The sequence below is a fragment of the Phacochoerus africanus genome, chromosome 4 (genome assembly GCF_016906955.1).
Source record: "Phacochoerus africanus isolate WHEZ1 chromosome 4, ROS_Pafr_v1, whole genome shotgun sequence".
NCBI lineage: Eukaryota > Metazoa > Chordata > Mammalia > Artiodactyla > Suidae > Phacochoerus > Phacochoerus africanus.
The window spans coordinates 113,957,203-113,977,383 of NC_062547.1; the positions used below are offsets into that span (position 1 = coordinate 113,957,203).

Sequence of the window (20,181 nt, forward strand, 5' to 3'; positions counted from 1 at the left end):
GATGTATGGAAATATAGCATTTAGCCATAGGATATCTTGTTCTTTGCTACTAACAGTTGAAATGTGGTCATTATTGACAAAGCCTCACCCATGCTTTGCTGTCATTCTCCTTCTTACCTCCATGTTCTCATTTTTGTTTTCCTTCTCTCTCCTCTTCCTGCCCTCTTACTTAACAACATTCACTTGTGCTTGCGAAATGGATCTAAGCATTGGGGATTTTAAGGAAAAGTTTTCTTCATTCGTGGTGTGTGATCCTCAGAAATACACATCTTACAGCAAATAGCAACCTGGATTTACTTTTCTTAGTGGTAGTTCTGTTACCACCTCCTTATTTTACTTTCTCCTCTTTCGTTGTCATCAGCGATGTTGTCGTCGTCATCATCAGCATCATCATCACGTGAATCTTTGGGAAACTTTCAAGCTACTTACATGAAATTCACTCTTTAAAAATGTGCCCCACATAATTCTGTTTCCTCCTCTACCTTTTTTTTTTCCTTTCCCTTCAAAATCCCTCACAACTACAGTACTATCTGAAATCTATGTTAAATCGTTTCCTTCTAGTTTGTGTCTTTCTTATTCCCTGAATGCTAATACCTAGTTTTCTTTGTTTCCATTACATTTCTTGTTCCCTTTCATCTCATGAATTTATATTTCTGTCTTATTTTCCCCCAAATCCTGACATTTATTGAGGGACCAGGGAAGTTAAATGTTGCAGAGTTTATGTGCATTTGGTTGTTTTTCATCTTTAATGTTAAGTTTACATTTTATTTACTTGGAAGATGGAATGGATGAACATAAGCTTGTGTATGTACCGGATAGTTTACTATTTCTGATGGATTCTTTCTTAATCTTTCCAGGAAAGAAAAGAGAGGCTATCCAAATTTGAGTCTATTCGTCATTCAATTGCTGGCATGATTAGGTCTCCAAAATCTGCCCTGGGCTCTTCAACAGTAAGTAGAATGAACTCTATATACTACTGAAAATAGTTATTGTCTAGCTTTTTTCTGATATATTAGTGAATATCATATGTAAATCTGTTCTTAAGAATTGAAAGGTGGACTTCCCGTCGTGGCTCAGTGATTAGAGAATCAGACTAGGAACCATGAGGTTGCAGGTTTGATCCTTGGCCTCAGTCAGTGGGTTAAGGATCCAGTGTTGCCGTGAGCTGTGGTGTAGGTTGCAGACTCGGCTCAGATCCCGTGTTGCTGTGGCTCTGGTGTAGGCTGGCGGCTACAGCTCCCATTGGACCCCTAGCCTGGGACTCTCCATATGCCATGGGAACGGTCCTAGAAATGGCAAAAAGACAAAAAAAAAAAATTGAAAGGTAAGTACACAGTTTAACTTTTTCCATGCATATGAATCTGTGTATATATGCATATAGTAAAATCCCATGTGACATTGATGTCAGATGGAAAGAAATAAATTTGTATTGTAATCTTTCTATACTACATGTGAGTAATTACAGGTAATATTTTATGTACTTTGGGGCTTTATTAGAAGAAACATACAAATAAATTTCTTTTACAGTAAAACATTTTTATAATAGGGATTGTATATATATTTTTTAATGTATCAGTTTATATGAATGTTTATATTTTTGAGACTATTTTAGTTAGAAAATTGAAGTCTGAAATTTGGCTTTGGTATATCACAGTTATACATAGAATATTAATTATCCCTAGTAATAGCAGCTGTAGTCAACAAGATAAAAAATATTTTTATCCCTTTTATATAATGAAATTATAAAGTGTTTTTCTTACTTCATTGTCTATAAACTAAATCATCAATTTTTTAATTCTAGTCATGTCTCAAAGTAGAGCTTTATAATGATATTTTACTGAATGTGATCAAGACAAAATTATTCAGTACAAACTAATTACATATCCCCCCATCTTGCTAAGTTTATACAGAATAATATTTTTTACTTTTCATTTTGTAAAGTTTTATTGAAATATTGTGATTTACAATGTCGTAATAATTTCTGATGTACAACAGAGTGATTCGGTTTTATACACACACACACACACACACACACACACACACACATCAATTCTTCTTCAGATTCTTTTCCCATATAGATGATCACATAATGTTGGGTTGAGTACCCTGTGCTATACAGTAGGCCCCCATTGGCTAGTCCAGAATAATACCATAATAGTATTTATTATTACTTAAAAGTTTAGCTAAGCCAATGTAACCTACTCTTATTTAAGGAAAAAAAAGTGTTTTTAACTGTACATCAGTTAAATATCCATTCACATTTTGATTTATTTGCTATAATTCAATTTTAACATTTAACACATGTTCTCTTATTTATTGCACTCAAGCAGTGGTCTTTTATACACAATTGAGACAAAGCACTAGATATTTTAATTAACAAAAAGGAAGAAAATTATGTTCTTATAAAAGTTCCTGTTGTGCCTCAGTGGGTTAAGAACCCAACTAGTATCCATGAACATGTGGGTTGGATCCCTGGCCTTGCTCAGTGGGTTAAGGAACTGGCGTTGCTGTGAGCTATGATGTAGGTTGCAGATGTGGCTCAGATCCTAAGTTGCTGTGGCTGTTGTGTAGGATGGCAGCTGCAGCCCGGATTCGACCTCTAGCCTGGGAACTTCCATATCCTGTAGGTGTGGCCCTAAAAAGAAAAAAAATGTGTTTTTATATAAGAGAGATTTTTAACTTATATTATAACCTTTGATGCTTCCATTATTCCTAGAAGCAAAGTGGGTCTCTTGAAGACAACATATACATGGGTCTTGTTTTTGTATCCATTCAGCCAGTCTGTGTCTTTTGGGTGGGGCGTTTAGTCCATTTACATTTAAGGTAATTATTGATATGTATGTTCTTATTGCCATTTTATTAATTGCTTTGGATTTGTTTTTGTTGCTCTTTTTTCTTCCCTTCTTGTTCTCTCCTCTTGTGGTTTGAGGACTATCTTCAGTGTTGTATTTGAGTTGATTTTTCTTATTTGTATGTATATCAATTGTAGATTTTTGGTTTGCAGTTACTCTGAAGTTTTGATGTGAGTCTATATTTATGAGAGATTGTTTTAAGTTGTTCATCTCTTAATTGCAAGTTCATCTCCAGTGTCCTGCATTTGTACCCACCTCTTCTCATGATTTCTGATTTTGGTGGCATAATTGTGCATGGATGATTTCATATCTTTACTGTATATATACCTTTACTGGTGAACCTTGTCCTTTGTGGTGTTTTTGTTTCTTGTTGTGGCCTTTTCTTTTCCACCTAGAGAAGTTCCTTTAGTATTTGTTGTAAGGCTGGTTTAGTGTTGCTGAATTCTCATTGATTTTGCTTATCTGTTAAGCTTTTAATTTCTCCTTCAAATCTGAATGAGAGCCTTGCTGGGTAGAGTAATCTTGGTTGGAGGTTTTTTCCTTTCATCACGTTAAGTACATCATGCCACTCCCTTCTGGCCTGCAGAGTTTCTGCTGAAAAACCTGTTCCCGTGTATGTTATTTGTTTCTTTTCCCTAGCTGCTTTCAAGATTTTCTCTTTGTCTTTAATTTTGGTCAATTTGATTAATATGTGTCTCAGGGTGTTCCTCCTTGGGCTTATTTTATATGGTACTCGTTGTGCTTCCTGGATTTGAGTGAGTGATTCCTTCCCCATGTGAGGGAAGTTTTTGGCTATTATCTCTTGGAATATGTTTTCTGTCCCTTTCTCTCTCTTCTCCTGCTGGCATCCCTGTGATACAGATGTTGGTGCATTTAATGTTGTCCCAGAGTTCTCTGAGACTCTCTTCATTTCCTTTCAGTCTTTTTTCTCTTTTCTGTTCCACATCCGTAATTTCTACTAATCTATCCTCCACCTTGCTTATTCGTTCTTCTGCCTCCTGTATTCTACTGTTAGCTGCTTCTATTGAATTTTTTACTTCAGTTATTGTATTTTCATCTCTTCTTGTTTAAGTTTTATATCTTGTATCTCTTTGGTCAGTGTTTCCTAGTAAGTTATCCATCTTTGCCTCCAGTTTATTTCCAATGTCTTGCATCATCTTCAGCATCAACAGTCTAAAGTCTTTTTCCTGGAGGCTGAGAATCTCCTGATCACTTAGCTGATTTTCTGGGGTTTTTTCTTTCTCCCTCATTTGATTTATAGTTCTTTGTCTTCTCATTTTTATAGGTGTTTGGTATGGTGACCTTTTTACGGGTAATAGAGTTGTAGCCTCTCTTACTTCTGGCGTCTGCCCCCCTTGTGGCTGAAGTTGGTACTGGGTCTTTCTGTAGGCTTCCTGATGGGAGGGACTGATGCCTGCCCCTTGGTAGGTGGAACTTATTCCTATCCCTTTGGTGGATGGGTCTTTGTCTCTGGGTGAGGTTGGGGCAGCTCTGTGCCTGAGGGGTCTTTAGGTAGCCTGTTTACTGAGGGGTGGGGCTGTGATCCCACCTGGATTGTTGTTTGCCCTGGGGCTTCTCAGTGCTAATAGGTGAGACCAGATTTTCCCAAAATGGCCACCTCCAGAGAAAGGCATGCTATTGAATTTTCCCGAGAGCTTTGCTTGCAATGTCCTCCCACAACAAGCCACATTCACCCCTGTTTTCCCAGGATGTCTTCCAAGAACTGCAGTCAGGTTTGACCCAGATTCCTATGGAGATTGCTTTGTCCTGGGACCCAGTGCATGTGAAAATCTGTGTGTGCCTTTCAAGAATGGGGTCTCCATTTTCCCCAGTGCTGTGGAGTTCCTGAGCACAAGCCCCACTGGCCTTCAATGCCAGATGCTCCAGGGGCTCTTTCTCCCAGTGCCAGATCCCCACACGTGGGAGTTTGATGTGGGGCTCAGATCTCCCACTCCTGTAGGTGAGTTTCAGTGAACCAGTTACTTTTCGGTCTGTGGAGCTTCCCACCCAGGAGGTATGGGGTTGCTTATGTCATGTAATCGTCCCTCCTACCTCTTGATGTGGCCTCCTCTTCGTCTTCTGGAGTAGGATATCTTTTTGAAAGTTTTCAGTCCATTTGTTTGAAGATTGCTCAGTATTTGGTTGTAAATTTTGTTGTTTTTTAGGAGGGAAGTTAAGCTCCAGTCCTTTTATTCCTCTATCTTAATCCCTGAGTCCCTTATTTTTTGCTGGGTTTTTGCTCACAAAGTTCATAAAAAACTGATTTCTTATCTCCTTTTTCATTCTGTTGTCTTCAGAGAGTAAAATCTGAGTCAGTCCCCTGGAAGCTCTCCATCAGTCCTTGGAGATTTTCTTCTTATTTCCCCCTGAGACCAAGTATGAAGCTGATGTTGGTGCCTCACAAAAGTATAGGTGACTATGAGGTTGCGAGGAACCACCTGGTTGGATGGGAGCCAAAGCCCATGGCATGTAGGGACCACTCTGCCTGATGCTTCCATTATCACTTCCGATTACAAAAGTATTCTCTGGCATTAGGGAGGGAGCTGTGAACTAATGCATACCATCTCATGTGGCATTAAATACCAAATGAAAATGAAAATAATTATGGGCAAAAGCTACATGATAGAGTAAATCTCTTTCAAGTCTGATTTCCTACTCTTTTTTTCTTACATTAATGACTTACAAACTTACAGATAAATACTAGTTCATAGGACTTGGTTTATTATGATTTGACATACAAAATAAAGAGTAGAAGACTTGATTAAGAATTTATGAGAAGTTTCAGAGGTTCAATAAGGAGAATTTTTTGATAATTTTTATTAGAAGAAAAAGGAAAAACAGTTATTCAAAGGAAATATTTAAAAACAATTGAAATAGTTGATTTCCTGTTGTGGTTCATGAGTTAAGAATGTGACACAGTATTCATGAGGATGCTGGTTTGACCTCTGGCCTCACTCAGTGGGTTAAGGATCAGGCAGTGCTGTGAGCTGTGGCATAGGTCATAGATATGGCTTGGATCTGCAGCTGCTTTGGCTGAGGTGTAGGGCATAGCTGCAGCTCCTATCTAACCCCTAGCCCAGGAACTTGCATAAGTGACAGGTGTGGCATAAAAATAATAAATAAAAACAAACAAGCTCTTGAAAAGAAATGTTTGAATACCTCAGTGAGCCCTTTATAAAATTATATAACATTAAAATGAATCATTGAAACACAGAAAGTTGTTAACTCACTTTTATTTCACTTAGGTCAGAGGTCTTTGTGCCAGCAACTAATAGCTGTTTATTGGTGAGCTAATTTATCAAAGATGGCCCCCACCCTTTCATTTCCTGTGTGCTGTTAAAGATCAATCTTGACTGGAGTAAAATGTTTTAAATACTTGAGAGCCAAGTCCCATTATAAACCCAAGATTTCCTTCAGGTTTATTTTTAGACATAAATGTGGGAGAGTGAAATTTAGAGCTTAAGATGTTTAGCTGGTGTTGTTAGGAAAATAAGAATGCTATGATTGTGGTAATGGGTTAAATTTTTCCATATTTCCTTGGTTTGTTCCCTCATAACCTGGGATGCTTGAGAACCTTGTACCCTCAAGACAGCTGTCTAGGTGTGCAGGAGTGGCCCTGCAACCTCATGTTGCATATGTTACTTTGAAGCTCATAGTTATGGGAATTTCAGCTTTCAGCTCTAGCTAGAGCCTGTTTTGATAAATCATATCTGACCAGAGGATAAGGGAGGCTTTTTCCTTTTAAGACACCCTGATTTACATTTAGAAACAGAGGAGAAATCCAGTTTGCTCATTAGGATGAAGTTGTATAGGGTCGGCTACCCTTAAAGTATGCCAGGTATAATCTGCACAATCTTCATACATTAATGTATAAACCATAACTTTTTTTCACATCTGAAAGTATTTATGTATTGTTTTCCCCACTTAAAAGTGGTATTTACCCTGTTTTTAAGTAAAATTACTAAATTGACAGTGATCCATGTAGGTTAAAATGTGGTATCTACAGACTGCTTTTACCTGAAACAAAGTGCCTTTCCCACAAAATATGTACCTCATTCACATCTACATTTCTTATAAACTTATCAATATCTTTGAAGCTTTGAAATACCTATTTCATCTAATAAACTGTTCCTTCTATAATTGAGAATTCCAGGGACTGTTCCCTTCCTCCATCCAGGTGATCACATTTTTATTTTCATGATTAAGGTCGTCATTGTCTCCATCAGTTAAATGTCCTTTGGTAGTTCCTGGTTCATTTTGTAATCTCATGAATTAAAAAGACTGAGGCAGTCTGTGGTTTTTTATGCGATAGCACACTTGACTAAAAGTAAAGAATGATTTCTGTAAGGTGTTAGGTATCCCAATTATTTGAAGAAGGAGGTTTTCCCCTGACCTCCGTGGGTATCTGAAGTCTTGAGTCTTAATGTGAATGTCAAGATTTCAGGTGTTAAGTATGATAATGTAAGATGGATAAAATTTTAGAACCTACTTAATTGTAATTTCAGGTATTTTTCTGACATAATTTAGTATTTTTTTTTGAGTATGCTAATTTGGTAAAAGTAACAGAGAAGAAGGAAAATTTTTAATTGTTACAAATGATTTTTTTCTTTATAAAAATGTTTTTTTTAAAAAACCCCGCCAAAATGGCAAACTTAAGCCGATTGAAATTATTTTATTGTGATATACTTCACAATGGTTTTAGTATATTCATATTGTGCAACCATCACCACTATATCATTGTAGAACATTCCAGTCTCCCCAGTAAGAAACTTCATTCCTATTAGCAATTAGCCTCAATCCCCTCTACACGCTTTTCAGTTTTCTGGCAATCACTCATCTAATTTTTGATCCCTGTAGATTTGCCTTTTCTGGACATTTCACATAAGTAGAGCCATACAGTATGTGACCTTTTAGTGTCTAGTTTCTTTCACTTAGTGTAATGTTTTCAGGGTTCATCCATGTTGTAACATGTGACAGTACTTCATTCCTTTTGAATAACTGAATAATGTTCTGATATGTGGATTTATCACATATTGTTTATCCGTTTATCAGCTGATAGACATTTGGGTCGTTCCATCTTTGGGTTATTATGAATAATGTTGTAATGAACATTCATGTACAAGTTTTTATGTGAATATCTGTTTTCAGTTCTCTGAGTTATATACTTAGAAATTGCTGAGTTATATCATAAATCTATGTTTAAGTTTTTGAGCCTGTTTTCCACAGTGGTTGCAACATTTTACATTCCCACCAACAATGTATATGATGTATATGATGTTCCAGTTTCTCTGTAATATCAATACTTGTTATTTTCACATTTTTAAAAAATTATAGACATCCTAGTGGGTATGTAGTGGTATCTCATTGTGGTTTTATTTACATTTTTCCTGATGACTAATGATCTTGAGCATCTTTTAATGTGCTTATTAGCCCTTATATATGTTCTTTGGAGATAGGACTATTCATATCCTTTGTATACTTTTTAATTGGTATTTTTCATTAAGTTATGAGGTATTTATATATTCTTGATACAAGCAAATATATAATTTGAAAGATTTTTTTTTCACCTTGTGAATGGTCTTTCCATTTTCTTGATAGTGCTCTTTGACACACAAAAGTTTTTAATTTTACAAGGTCCTGCTTATTTATTTTTCATTGCACATACTTTTGGTGTCATGTCTAAAAAACCATTGTCTAATGCAAGGTCATGCAAATTTTCACCTGTGTTTCCTTCTGAGAGTATAGTTTTAACTCTTGCACTTAGGTCTTTAATCCATTGTGAGTTAATTTCTGTATATGGTATGAGGTAGATGTCCAAATGCATTGTTTTGTATGTGGAACCATATTTAATTTAAAATATGAAAAAAGCAGCAGCTGTTAAATTATTGTTTCTTTACTGAAATAAACATTGGAACTATGAAACAATTTTAGATAAAACAACTAATTGCATTATACATAGAGAAGTGAATTAATTGTAATAGTATTCCCGTTGTATATGTTATAGCTGTTAAATTCACCATTTTTAAGTGTGGCTAAAATGTAGAGCTACCTGTAAAGACAGTCTAATGGAACACTTTAATCAGCATTGTTGCTGGAAGGAGGAATATGAGATAGTTAGCTCATTATTGAATTTGGCTTTAACTGAATATAGTATCTGAGGGTAGATGTTTAATATTTATTGTTGTGATCAGATTAGTATTTTAATAATGTTACATCAGCTGCAAGCATGTGTTCTTTTTCCTCACTGTATTGAAGGTGTTAACCTATTCATAGCACCTCCCCTCACTGAGATCTGCCCCACATCCAGGATCTTTCCATGCTTTAGGAGGTCATAAATTTGCATTGCAAACTATTTCTCATAGACTGCTTCTGAAGTCAAGGCCAAAGTTGTTAGACAGGATTCATTGCATAACCTGAAAGCCTACTGGCAATCATGAGAGGCCATTTCCATTGAAAGCCTTTTAAACCACATTGTATTTGATGAGATCTGTTCTAGTCATGTCCACAATACTGCCTTCTCTCCAGAGTGATTGTTTTTCTGTAGAATTTTTGTTGTAAGTGCTGAGCAAATATTTTGTTCCATTTTACAACCCCTAGTGAGTACTGGTTGTTTACTGATCTATGTAGTGCAAAACACCCTTATAATAGCAGCATTCTGAAAAATGTTCTTTAAAACCAGAATAAAACACATTTTGTTCCAGATAACTGTTCCCTAGACATCAGAAAAACTAAATTATTCAACATCTGTCTCCTTAAAATTAGTATTTTTCTATAATCTGTAAACATATAGGTGATTTTAATTTTTTTAAAATTTATTTTATGGCCACACCCAAAGTATATCTTAATTACCAAGTCAGGGATTGAATCCAAGCCATAGTTGTGACCTACTTCATGCTGCAGCAACAGCAGATCCTTTAACCCACTGGACTGGTCTGGGATGAAACCCATATCTCCGCAGTGACCTGAGGTGCTACAGTCAGATTCTTAACCCACTGAGCCACGGCAAGAACTCCTAGGTTATTTTAATTTTAGAAATACTTTATACTTGAATTTAGGAAATAAAAATATTAAAAAATAAAGATATGCTTCCAATACATATAATAACATAGTAAGATTTGCTTGTTTGCTTCTTTTTAGAAAATCAGCAAATTATAATTCATCTGTGTTTAAGTTGTACATAAGTTATGACATTGGTATTATAATGCTTGGCTTCCACCATTGGCATAGTGGGATATAGTTCTTGTAAATCATAACATAATGAACTTATTTTTATTTGTTTAGTGTTTTCTTTCAAGTCTTTTAGAGCAAGCTTGTACTTCCTCTGACAAGGCATGTTGTTAATTTAAGCCTAAATGTTATATATTTTAAACCTTAGTTGTCTTCCTTTATTATTATTATCGTTATTATTATTTTTGTCTTTTTAAGGTTGCATCCATGTCATGTGGAAGTTCCCAGGCTAGGGGCCGAATTGGAGCTGTAGCTGCTGGCCTATGCCACAGCCACAGCAATGCAAGATCTGAGTCACATCCATGACCTGTGCTGCAGCTTGTGGCAATACAGGATCCTTAACCCAGTGAGTGAGGCCAGGGATCGAACCTGCATACTCATGGATACTAGTCAGGTTCTTCAGCTGCTGAACCACAACGGGAACCCCACCTTTCTTTACTGTTAAGGTATTTGTTTTTTTGTTTATTTATTTATTCTTTTTTGCCCAGGCACTAAGATGTAGAAAAATGAGAAACAAGGGAAAATAAAAATTAAATTTCTTGCATCATATCACTACCATAAATACACTGAATTCTCCAATATGGTTAGTCATGTATAAGAAAACTAAATTTTATTCCCAGAATTGTAAGTTTTGTATCACTAGTATTAGAAGAACTTATCAGGATTTATTTTCTATAACTTCACTGAATAGAGAGGAAGTCTATTTTTTATGTTTGCTCAAATGCTTAAATGACCCAGATCATGTCAGACTGATACTTTGTTCTATATAGGCAATCTTAGTGTTGATAAAATGTTTAAATTTATTGAGCTGTGATTTCATACTGACTCAGTAGAATGATCTGATGATAGTTTTAGTTGAGATGTGTAATATAACAGTAACACTGAATACTGCTAGTGGACTAAAATGCTATTATTGATGCTGTGGCACATTTTACACGTAACATTGTATGAGCCTTAAGGAAAGGATGTTTGATTCTGAAAAAATAAATTTGTAGAAAAAAAACGCAGTGGAATGATCTGATGAGAGGATCGATGAGAGTCACAAGCACAACTGGAAAAAGTAAATGGGTAAAAAATAATAAAGAGAAAAAACAATGATTACTAATAAAGATAAGATGAATAAGAGACCTAAAGAAGCAATAAAAAATGTGCGAAGTCAGGGGAAATCAGAAGGTATTGGAGGAAGCAGAAGTGTGAGACCAAAAATGAGTGACCTTTAAGAAAATATATTTTGCTACAGCTAATGTCTCCTGTTAGAGATCCAGGTAGGGGCACAAAAAGGCAATCAAGGAAACGAGAAGTTGTGGAAGTAAGGTAGTATTTGAATTTGGCCTGATTGCCTGTCTTTTTAAGTAAAGTTTTGGGAAGAATTGTGTGAGTGAGTCTCTAGTCAACCTGTAATTCTTCCCAGTCCACAGTTATAGTATTAGCTAAAGACTAAACAAATTCTCAAAAAGTATGAAAAATTATTAAGAAATTTGTGAAAAAGAGTTTTGTTTCTAGTTTCATAGTAGCAAGTGAACATTAGGTAAAGTGTCTTAATAACAAAAATAACTAAGACATCAGTGCATTAAAAATGATCAGTTTTACTTCTATAAAACTTAGAATTTGTAGATTTGCATATAGGCCTTAGAGTCTGTTAAACATATAACTGCTGCTTCAATTGATATACATCCTGTTTGTCCAGCTGGAAGGCAAACAACTGTGAGGATCAAATATCCAGAATATTCTTTATTTTTCATTATTTTAATAATTAACTCATTTAATAAATTCAAAACATAGCTGTTTAGAAATTTGAAAAAAAAGTAGCAGGAAGAGCATTATACTTCATGCTTTCATTTTATTTTAAGCAATTGTTCAGCCATCAGACTCTAAATGGTATAAAATTCATTTTTCCTGCTGAAGGTTTCATTTCCCTTTCACTGAAGGTAGCTTTTACTAGCAGCAGGCAGATTCACATTCAGTAGGCCAATATTTCTCACCTCTTACTAGTGTTTGGTGATTCTCTTACTTCTGATTATATGCCATTTGATTTTTAATCTCCCCTTAAAATTTCCCAGAGATACATAGCTTGAAAATTAACACAACTTAGAATAGATTTACAAGGAGATCCTGCTGAATAGCATTGAGAACTTTGTCTAGATACTCATGTTGCAACAGAAGAAAGGCTGGGGGAAAAAATGTAATTGTAATGTATACATGTAAGGATAACTTGATCCCCTTGCTGTACAGTGGGAAAATTAAAAAAAAAAAATTAAAGGGGTTTTTAATGGAATTTTTGAGAAATGTTTAAAATCCTGTGAGTTACTTGAAGTCAGTCACCCTAGTGTATTTGAAATAATTCATTACTTAGATTATTAAACTATAACTAAATTTATATAAGAATAGAAAGGAATTAAATGTCATTTTTTTTTTTCTTCTTTGGCCACCCCATGGCATATGGAGCTGCGGGGCTAGGGATCAGAGCTGAGCCAGAGTTGCAACCTACATGGCAGCTGTGGCAATGATGGATCCTTAATACAGTGTTCTAGGATGAGGATCAAACCCACAGTCCACTGCATCAAAGATACCTCCAACCCTTTTGCACCACAAGAGAACTCCAAATGTCTTTTTATGATTACTAAAAATTTGTAAAAAACTTTACTGTTAGTGTTTGAAGTTTTATATAGCTTGTTCAAGCTCATTGAGAGGTTTATGTGCATATTTTCCATGCTGCTTTATTTTAGTTTTTTTTTTTAATGGTTTCTTATTTGGGTACTTAATTTGAATAAAATCTAGACTTTGACTTTTTTTTTAACATTTTTGTCTTCGCCTCTCAAAAAAGGAGCTCATCTTGTGCTCAAATGTTAGAGATAAATGCATACAAATCTTCATCACATACTTAGGGAATTGGTTTGAACTAGAGTGAAAAAATAGCCTCTTATTCTTAGGTCAAGAAAAAAAAAGCATTTAGGAGTTTTCATTGTGACTCAGTAGTAATGAACCCAACTGGTATCCATGAGGATGTGCATTTGATCCCTGGCCTTGCTCAGTGAGTCGGGGATCCTGCGTTATTATGAGCTGTGGTGTAGGTTGCAGATGTGTCTTGGATCTGGCATTGCTGTGGCTCTGATGTAGGCTGGCCACTGCAGGTCCAATTCAGCCCTTCGCCGGGGAACTTCCATATGCTTCAAGTGCAGCCCTAAAAAGCCAACTATATGTATGTATATTGTGTCTTCATTTAAACTAATCTTTTTATTTCAGTAAGCTGTTTTTGCTTGAATATTCTTTAAGAACAAGGCTCAGGGAAAATAACTAACTCAACAGCTATCCTGGTCTATCAGAAAGCTTGTCTTATTGATTATAACTTGTTAACTGTATTGGATTACTATACATTTTAAAAAGGAGACTTCTCTATGTCTGTGGCAAAACTTTTAGATAATGACAAAAAAGTCTTTCCTCACTTAGGCTTAGAAAGATGTGATATTCAAAATCAAAAGCTTCATTTCATTTTTTTTTTCTTTTTAGGCATTTGGAAGTTCCCAGGCTAGGGGTCAAATCAGAGCTTCATCTGCAGGGCTATGCCATAGCCACAGCAATGTAGAATCCAAGCCAAATCTGTGACCTACACTGCCGCTCATGGCAACACAGCATCCTTAACCCACTGAGCAAGGACAGGGATCAAACCCAAGTCTTCATGGATACTAGTCGGGTTCTTTAGCACTGAGCCACAATGGGAACGCCTTCATTTCATTTTCGATGTCATTGTAAAGGCTTTGGGGAGGCTGGATTTTGTTGCTGATACATCCTGTATTCTATTACTGTCAAGCTTGCAAAATGGTATTGAAGTGTAATTGAAATCCTCTTAATAAAAACATTCTTTCCAGTGTTCCAGGGAAGTCCTGGAACAGGACTAGTCCTGCTAGACTGAGACGGGATATGTACAACCTTTCCCATGTGTGTGTCTGAGCACATATATGTCCACATATACCCATAGTGAGATCAGCCTGCATTTCATAACAGTATTGTGTAGGGGCTGGGGAACAGCAGCTCTCTATGCAGATTTCATAATATCAACCTGAAGAATGTGATTATTTGCCTCTCATTTATTATTAATTCTATTTTTCCCAATTTATAAAGCACTTCTCATGGAGCATTGTACATATTGTATCTTGAGAACCTTCAGAGTTAGTACTCATTATTATATTTTACCCATAAAGTACTTTTACCATGAGGTTTCTGTGGATGATAAGAATAAACATACAAATAGCTTTTTCTTATAACCAGAAAACATGTGATTCATCTATTATTAATTAAAAATGTTTCAAGGAAACATAACCAGCTTAGTTATCACTATTTGTTATTAGCATCTGGCCTCTTAAAATAACAGATAATTTGCTTTCCTGCTGTGCTCTTGTTTATATTTCTCCCTTGTTTTTTGCCATATGTTTGTAATCCCACATTGGTAGTTTCAATAATGCTATTTCATCCAAGGATCTTGTTGGTCCTCACTGTACAGGATCAGGACCAGATATGTGACATAGGTAATCATTAAGGCTGTCCAGGGCCTAAGGATAAGAATGAGAAGGCACAGCAACAAGGCAGCATCAAGTGAATCTTTAGTGCTCCTGGGACCCATGAGGTAGACAGTCCACAGCCATATGATTAAGAAATGATTTTGTTAAAAGATAAAACATGACTTTTTTTCTTTTCTTTTGGCTGTGCCTGTGGCATGCAGAAATTCTTGGAACAGGGATGGAACCTATGCCACAGCAGTAGCCAGAGCCACAGCAGTGACATAGCAGTGACATTGCTGGATCTTTAATGTGCTGAGTCACCAGAGAATGCCTAACTCAACTTTTTTTTTTTTGCTTTTTCAGCGCTAAACCCATGGCATATGACATATGGAAGTTCCTAGGCTAGGGGTCAAATCAGAGCTGCATCTGCAGAGCTGCATCAGAGCACACCATAGCTGCTGGCAGCATGGGATCCTTAACCCACCAAGTGAGGCAAGGGACTGAACCCACATCCTCTTGGATCCTGGTTAGGTTCGTTAACCACTGAGCCATGAAGGGAACTCCCCTAACTCAACTTTTAATTTTTAAAAAATGAGGTTGTTTTGTGGTAGATTTCTCTGATAATACACCCTTTTCATCATAACTCTGATTGAAAAATTTTAAATGTATAGATTTATTTTATGAAGTGGTGAATAAGACTGTAAATGCTATCTCTAAATGTTAATATTGTGTGTACCTATCTATGTATGATAGAAAAAGCAAATAACTTTAAAGTATGATGGACATGTATTTGTGCTAAACTTTAGCACCGGTGCTGCAGTAAATATTTTCTTTAAAGGTTATGAAAATTTCAGACTTATCATTTAACTTTTAATTGGTCAAAGGGAGGAACACATGTAAGAAGTACTTATAATTGCTATGAATTTTACCAGAAAAAAATTGCTATTTTTCTCTAATTTAGTTTTTTTTTTCAATATTTACTCAAGTTCTGTGATTCGATCCCTATAATTGAGAAGCCTCTGGCAGAACAGGACTGGTACCATGGTGCAATTCCCAGAATAGAAGCGCAAGATCTGTTAAAACAACAAGGAGACTTCTTGGTGCGAGAGAGTCATGGGAAACCTGGTGAATATGTCCTTTCTGTATTTTCTGATGGACAAAGGAGACACTTTATCATACAATATGTTGATGTACGTTTCCAATTTAGTTTATATATATGTTTTGATGTAGTTCATTGCATAATTTTAATAAAATGAATAGTTTGTGATAAATGCCTGTAATGTTAAGTTTACCACTTAATTTTTCTTTTTCCTGAATTCCTTAAATGCAATGATGCAGAATTCACTAAAATGTTAATCTTTTAAAGGAAATACGTATTTTAAAATATTATAAGTTAAAATATTATAAGTTGTTACAGATTTATATTAAATTTAAATTCATAAATATTTAAAATATTTAAATTTGAAGATACTTTAAGTTAAAAAATAAAAGAAATAATGTGATTATCATAATTTTTTTTCTGGAGAAAATTATGAATTTTATACTCTTAAAACTAGCCCCTAAAATTGTTCGAAAATGTTACCATGAGAGATTTTTAAAGAAATTATTTTATTAAATCATAATAATGAAATTCTGTAATGAATGGGACAGTGATAGTTGAATTGCTTTTATGATTCATTGAGGGTTTTTTTTCTCTTTCTGTGAAAAACTATTATTTGTTGGCATTAATAAGCAATAAATAGAAATTGAGGGAAATTTTTAAATGATCTATTTACATTCCATTTTCTAACACTGATTTATTTGTCGACATTTATTTAAGTATTGTTAAACTACTTATTTTGTTTGTTACATTCTTTATTAAGCATTAAGCAGATGAAGAGTGATCTCAAAATTTTGTTTAACTGCTGAGAAAATTTTAATGTTTTTAGCATATGAAGAAATTGATACCTCTTTTTGTCATTTTTCACCCCAACATTGCAAATGGCATGCATTTTCAGTTTTCAGGATGGCTGTCTCTAGGATTTCAGTTTCTATCCAGGCACTAGATTGATACTAATTACCTTATAAGAAGATTGAACCATTATCATTAGATGAACTTTAGAGAGTTTTAGGAACATGTGTATTTTAGTTCATATGTAATTACATACAGATCATCTAATGATAATATACATTACATATTATGTTAGCTATGTAATTTATAGACAGAATTCTGAGGTGAAATTCATATACCATAAAAGCACCATTTAAAAGTGGTATTTACTATAATCACATCTAGGAATTATATTTAAATTAAAATAGATGCCATTCAGATGGGTTAATATAAAGCCATTAAAGTGTGTATTATAGCGTTCACACTATTGTTGATTTTTCATAATATTCAGACCTCAATTTGATAATTATATTTGCCTGCTCTCATACATCCAACCTTCTGTTTCTGATAGTATTCATTCTTTATTTCCTTGACAAACTCTTTATAATTTGTATATGTCTTTGAGTTACGGATGTAGACAAATTCTTTTTTTATAACCTGTGACCATGTTGGCTGTATTTGTAAAGTGGTATGAGAATTGTAGAAGGAAAGATCATAGGTAAAGTATAAGCTAACTACAACTTATATGAATGGCTCCTTCTATTTTCTAAGCTCTTAAAGTTACTATTTTGAAATACGTCATACATTAAATAAGACTGAAATGTTTCCCTCATTTCCTATTCTTAAGATTTAAAATGTAACCATAGGAATTTAAACTAGGATTCTTTGAAACCAAAAGGAAAGGGTCCACTTGCAAATTATCACTTGTCTTTAACATTGGCATTTTATTTTAAGTGACTAAGGGAACTGTCTAATATATTTTAAAAATAAGACATTGTTACAAGTTCACATTTAAAGGTTTTATTTGGCTTCCTCTGTCATTGAAGTTGTGCACAGATCTGTATTAAAAATGAGAGTGCGTTTATTTCTGTAAAATGCCCCAGGTTTTCCACTGCCTAATTTTATTTAGTTCACCCTCTCTATATAGTGATGAGTTCTTCAATCAGTTGAAAAATGAGAGTTTTAAGGTTTTATAGACAGTTTATTGAATTTTTAATTCTTTTTCTTTTTGTGTACGTGAATCTTACATGGTCTAAAATTATCCCATTACCTTCCTCAGATACCTGTTGTCTGAAAGCAGACCTAAAAGTGGGGAAATTCATTGCTAGATATTAATGATTGCCTATTATATTTCCAATCAATGAATTTATAATCCAGTAGTAGATTATAAAAGAAGAGCATGAATAAGGGGACAGGTGTTCTAAAAGAGAAAGACATAAAGAAATATTGGACTTTAGAGAATGGAAAAAATGTCTAACAGTGGATCAGTGGAGACTTAGGTTTCAGTCCCAGATCTGTACTTTGCTGGCTCTGTCATTTAGGAAGTAATGGGGTAATAGCTGATAAGAGTGATTGGGACAGTCAAATGGTGAATGTATTCTTTTTAACATGTAAAGTGCTATGCAGATAGTTAGGCATTTTTACCATTGTTGGATGACTTTATTCAAGAAAACATACTTTGTAAGATATATCAATATAATTGGAAACATTAAACCAAAAATTTTTGGTTCCTCTTGATATTTATTTGTGACGTTTAAATAGTAATGAAAGTTGTTTTAGAATTCATTTATTTAGGTTTGAGGTATTCATTGATCACAAGTAATGTTATTTTTAGCAACACTATCTCTGTCAACTACAGTCTAGTTTGGCAGTTATTTTGAAGCTTTATTTTTGTATGCATATCATCGTTATTTTTTAACATGGTGTGAAACTGCCATGCTGTGAACTTTATGACTGATCAAGATGGATGCAGATACTTTCAATTTTTACACTTTTTACTGCTCTAGCAGAGAGTATCTGTTGTTTTAGCTAGTTCAAGCAAGAAGAGCTACGCTTTTCATTGGATCCTAATTATATTAATTTCATAAAGCCAGATATATTGAGCATATCTAAGCCTCCGAATCTTGGTGCACTTCTCGTGTTATTTACTGACCACTTCCATAGTTACTGACCTGTTTATGGTGTTCGATATAAGGTCATAGAGTTTGTACCTAAACCTGTTTATTTTGTGTCATAAATGTCCATGGATTTTCATAGAGATTCAAATAGCATTATTCCATTTGATAAGTTAGTATATAATCAAATCCTTGCTTTTGTATATGATAAATAGAAGTACATATGATAAAACAAAAGTACTCCAGGAAGAACTTTTTATGCTATTATTAATAGGAAAGTACCAATTCATATTTGTCTAATTTATCTGATGTCTTTGATAAAAACACATTTTGACAAAGTATCATGTTATGCAGTGTAGGGAGGTGAAACTGAAAATGTATGGCCTACTGCTCAGTGAGCTTAGTAGAGACATTAGTGAGACATTAGTAGAATGCATGAACAGAGAAATATTAAAGATGCAGTGGAAAATCCTCTATAAAATGGCACGTCATCATTTTTAAATTTCTTCACTTGTTCATTCAGGAAATGGTAATTGAGCAAGTATTCTATAAGGCCCAGGGAAATGGGTCAATAAAACAAATATAACACAAAAGTCGAGTTGTGAGTAATTGCTATGCGAGGTTGGACCTCCTGGTGTATTAGTTCATCAGTTCCTTCACCAAATACTTATTGGATGTTTTATCGTGTAAGTTTCACTTTGAGCTGACTATAGTCTCTGAATGTACCAGATGGGTTGACTTTTTTTTTGTGGCCACAATCTCTTTTAAATGTGCTTTTTAAGGAAAACACAGTGAAAGTGAGTAGAGATCCAAAACTTGTTTGGATGGCAGTTAATTCCAAGTTTGTGGCCTGATCCTTGCACACTTAAGATTATTTTAACTGTTCTACTCCAGCCATTCAGGGATTCAAGGATTCAATAAGTGGCTTGAAGTCAAAACAAAGCCATTGTAAGATTTCATTTTCTGTGCCACTGACACACAATTAGGAACTTAGGAGACTTCCTTCTTAACAATAAAACAAACCCATTCCAAATCCTTATTAATTTGTTTCCAGGAAATACTAATTGAGTACTTTTTAAGGCCCAGAGATATAATGGTGGTGCTTCAGTCTAGAGGGAGGCTCACGATCTTTGGTAAATCACACATGACATATATAATTATAAACTACAGTCAGTGCTGAAAAAACACACAATACAATGAAAGATTTTAGCTGCGAAACTTGAGGAGGCTGAGTTTGAGACGATATCTGAAGAATGAATAAAAGTTAACTAGGAAAAGCCATGCCAAAATCTTATTAATATTATTTCTCAGATTCCCCAGCAATCCTTCCTGTGTCCTTATTTAATTAGTTTTGTAACTATTCACTGTGCCATTTTCATCTGAGAAAGCTGAAATTTATGTCTTATATTTTTATTTTTAGGTGTCACCTAAAAATTTAACCTTTGTTTTTATTCACCTTATTCATCTAGGCTTCCTTCAGAAATGCTTTTCCTTCTTTTTGTTTCTTTTTTCATTTCTTTTCTTTTTTTTTTTTTTTTTTTTTTTTTGCTTTTTAGGGCCACGCCTGTGGTATATGGAGGTTCCCAGGCTCTGGGTCGAAACAGAGCTACAGCTGCCAGCCT

The 20,181-nt window shown here is 34.7% G+C and overlaps 1 protein-coding gene across 4 annotated transcripts in view; it reads left to right on the forward strand.

Moving 5' to 3' along the window:
* FER (FER tyrosine kinase) overlaps positions 1-20,181 on the forward strand; it is a 432,134-nt gene that overhangs the window by 194,201 nt on the left and 217,752 nt on the right. For 3 of the 4 annotated variants that reach the window (XM_047778393.1, XM_047778394.1, XM_047778395.1), the window contains 2 exons: positions 858-950; positions 15,562-15,765. In XM_047778393.1, coding sequence (XP_047634349.1) covers positions 858-950; positions 15,562-15,765 — 297 coding nt within the window. The remainder of the gene's footprint in view (positions 1-857; positions 951-15,561; positions 15,766-20,181) is intronic. The other variant, XR_007134557.1, reaches the window with a different exon arrangement.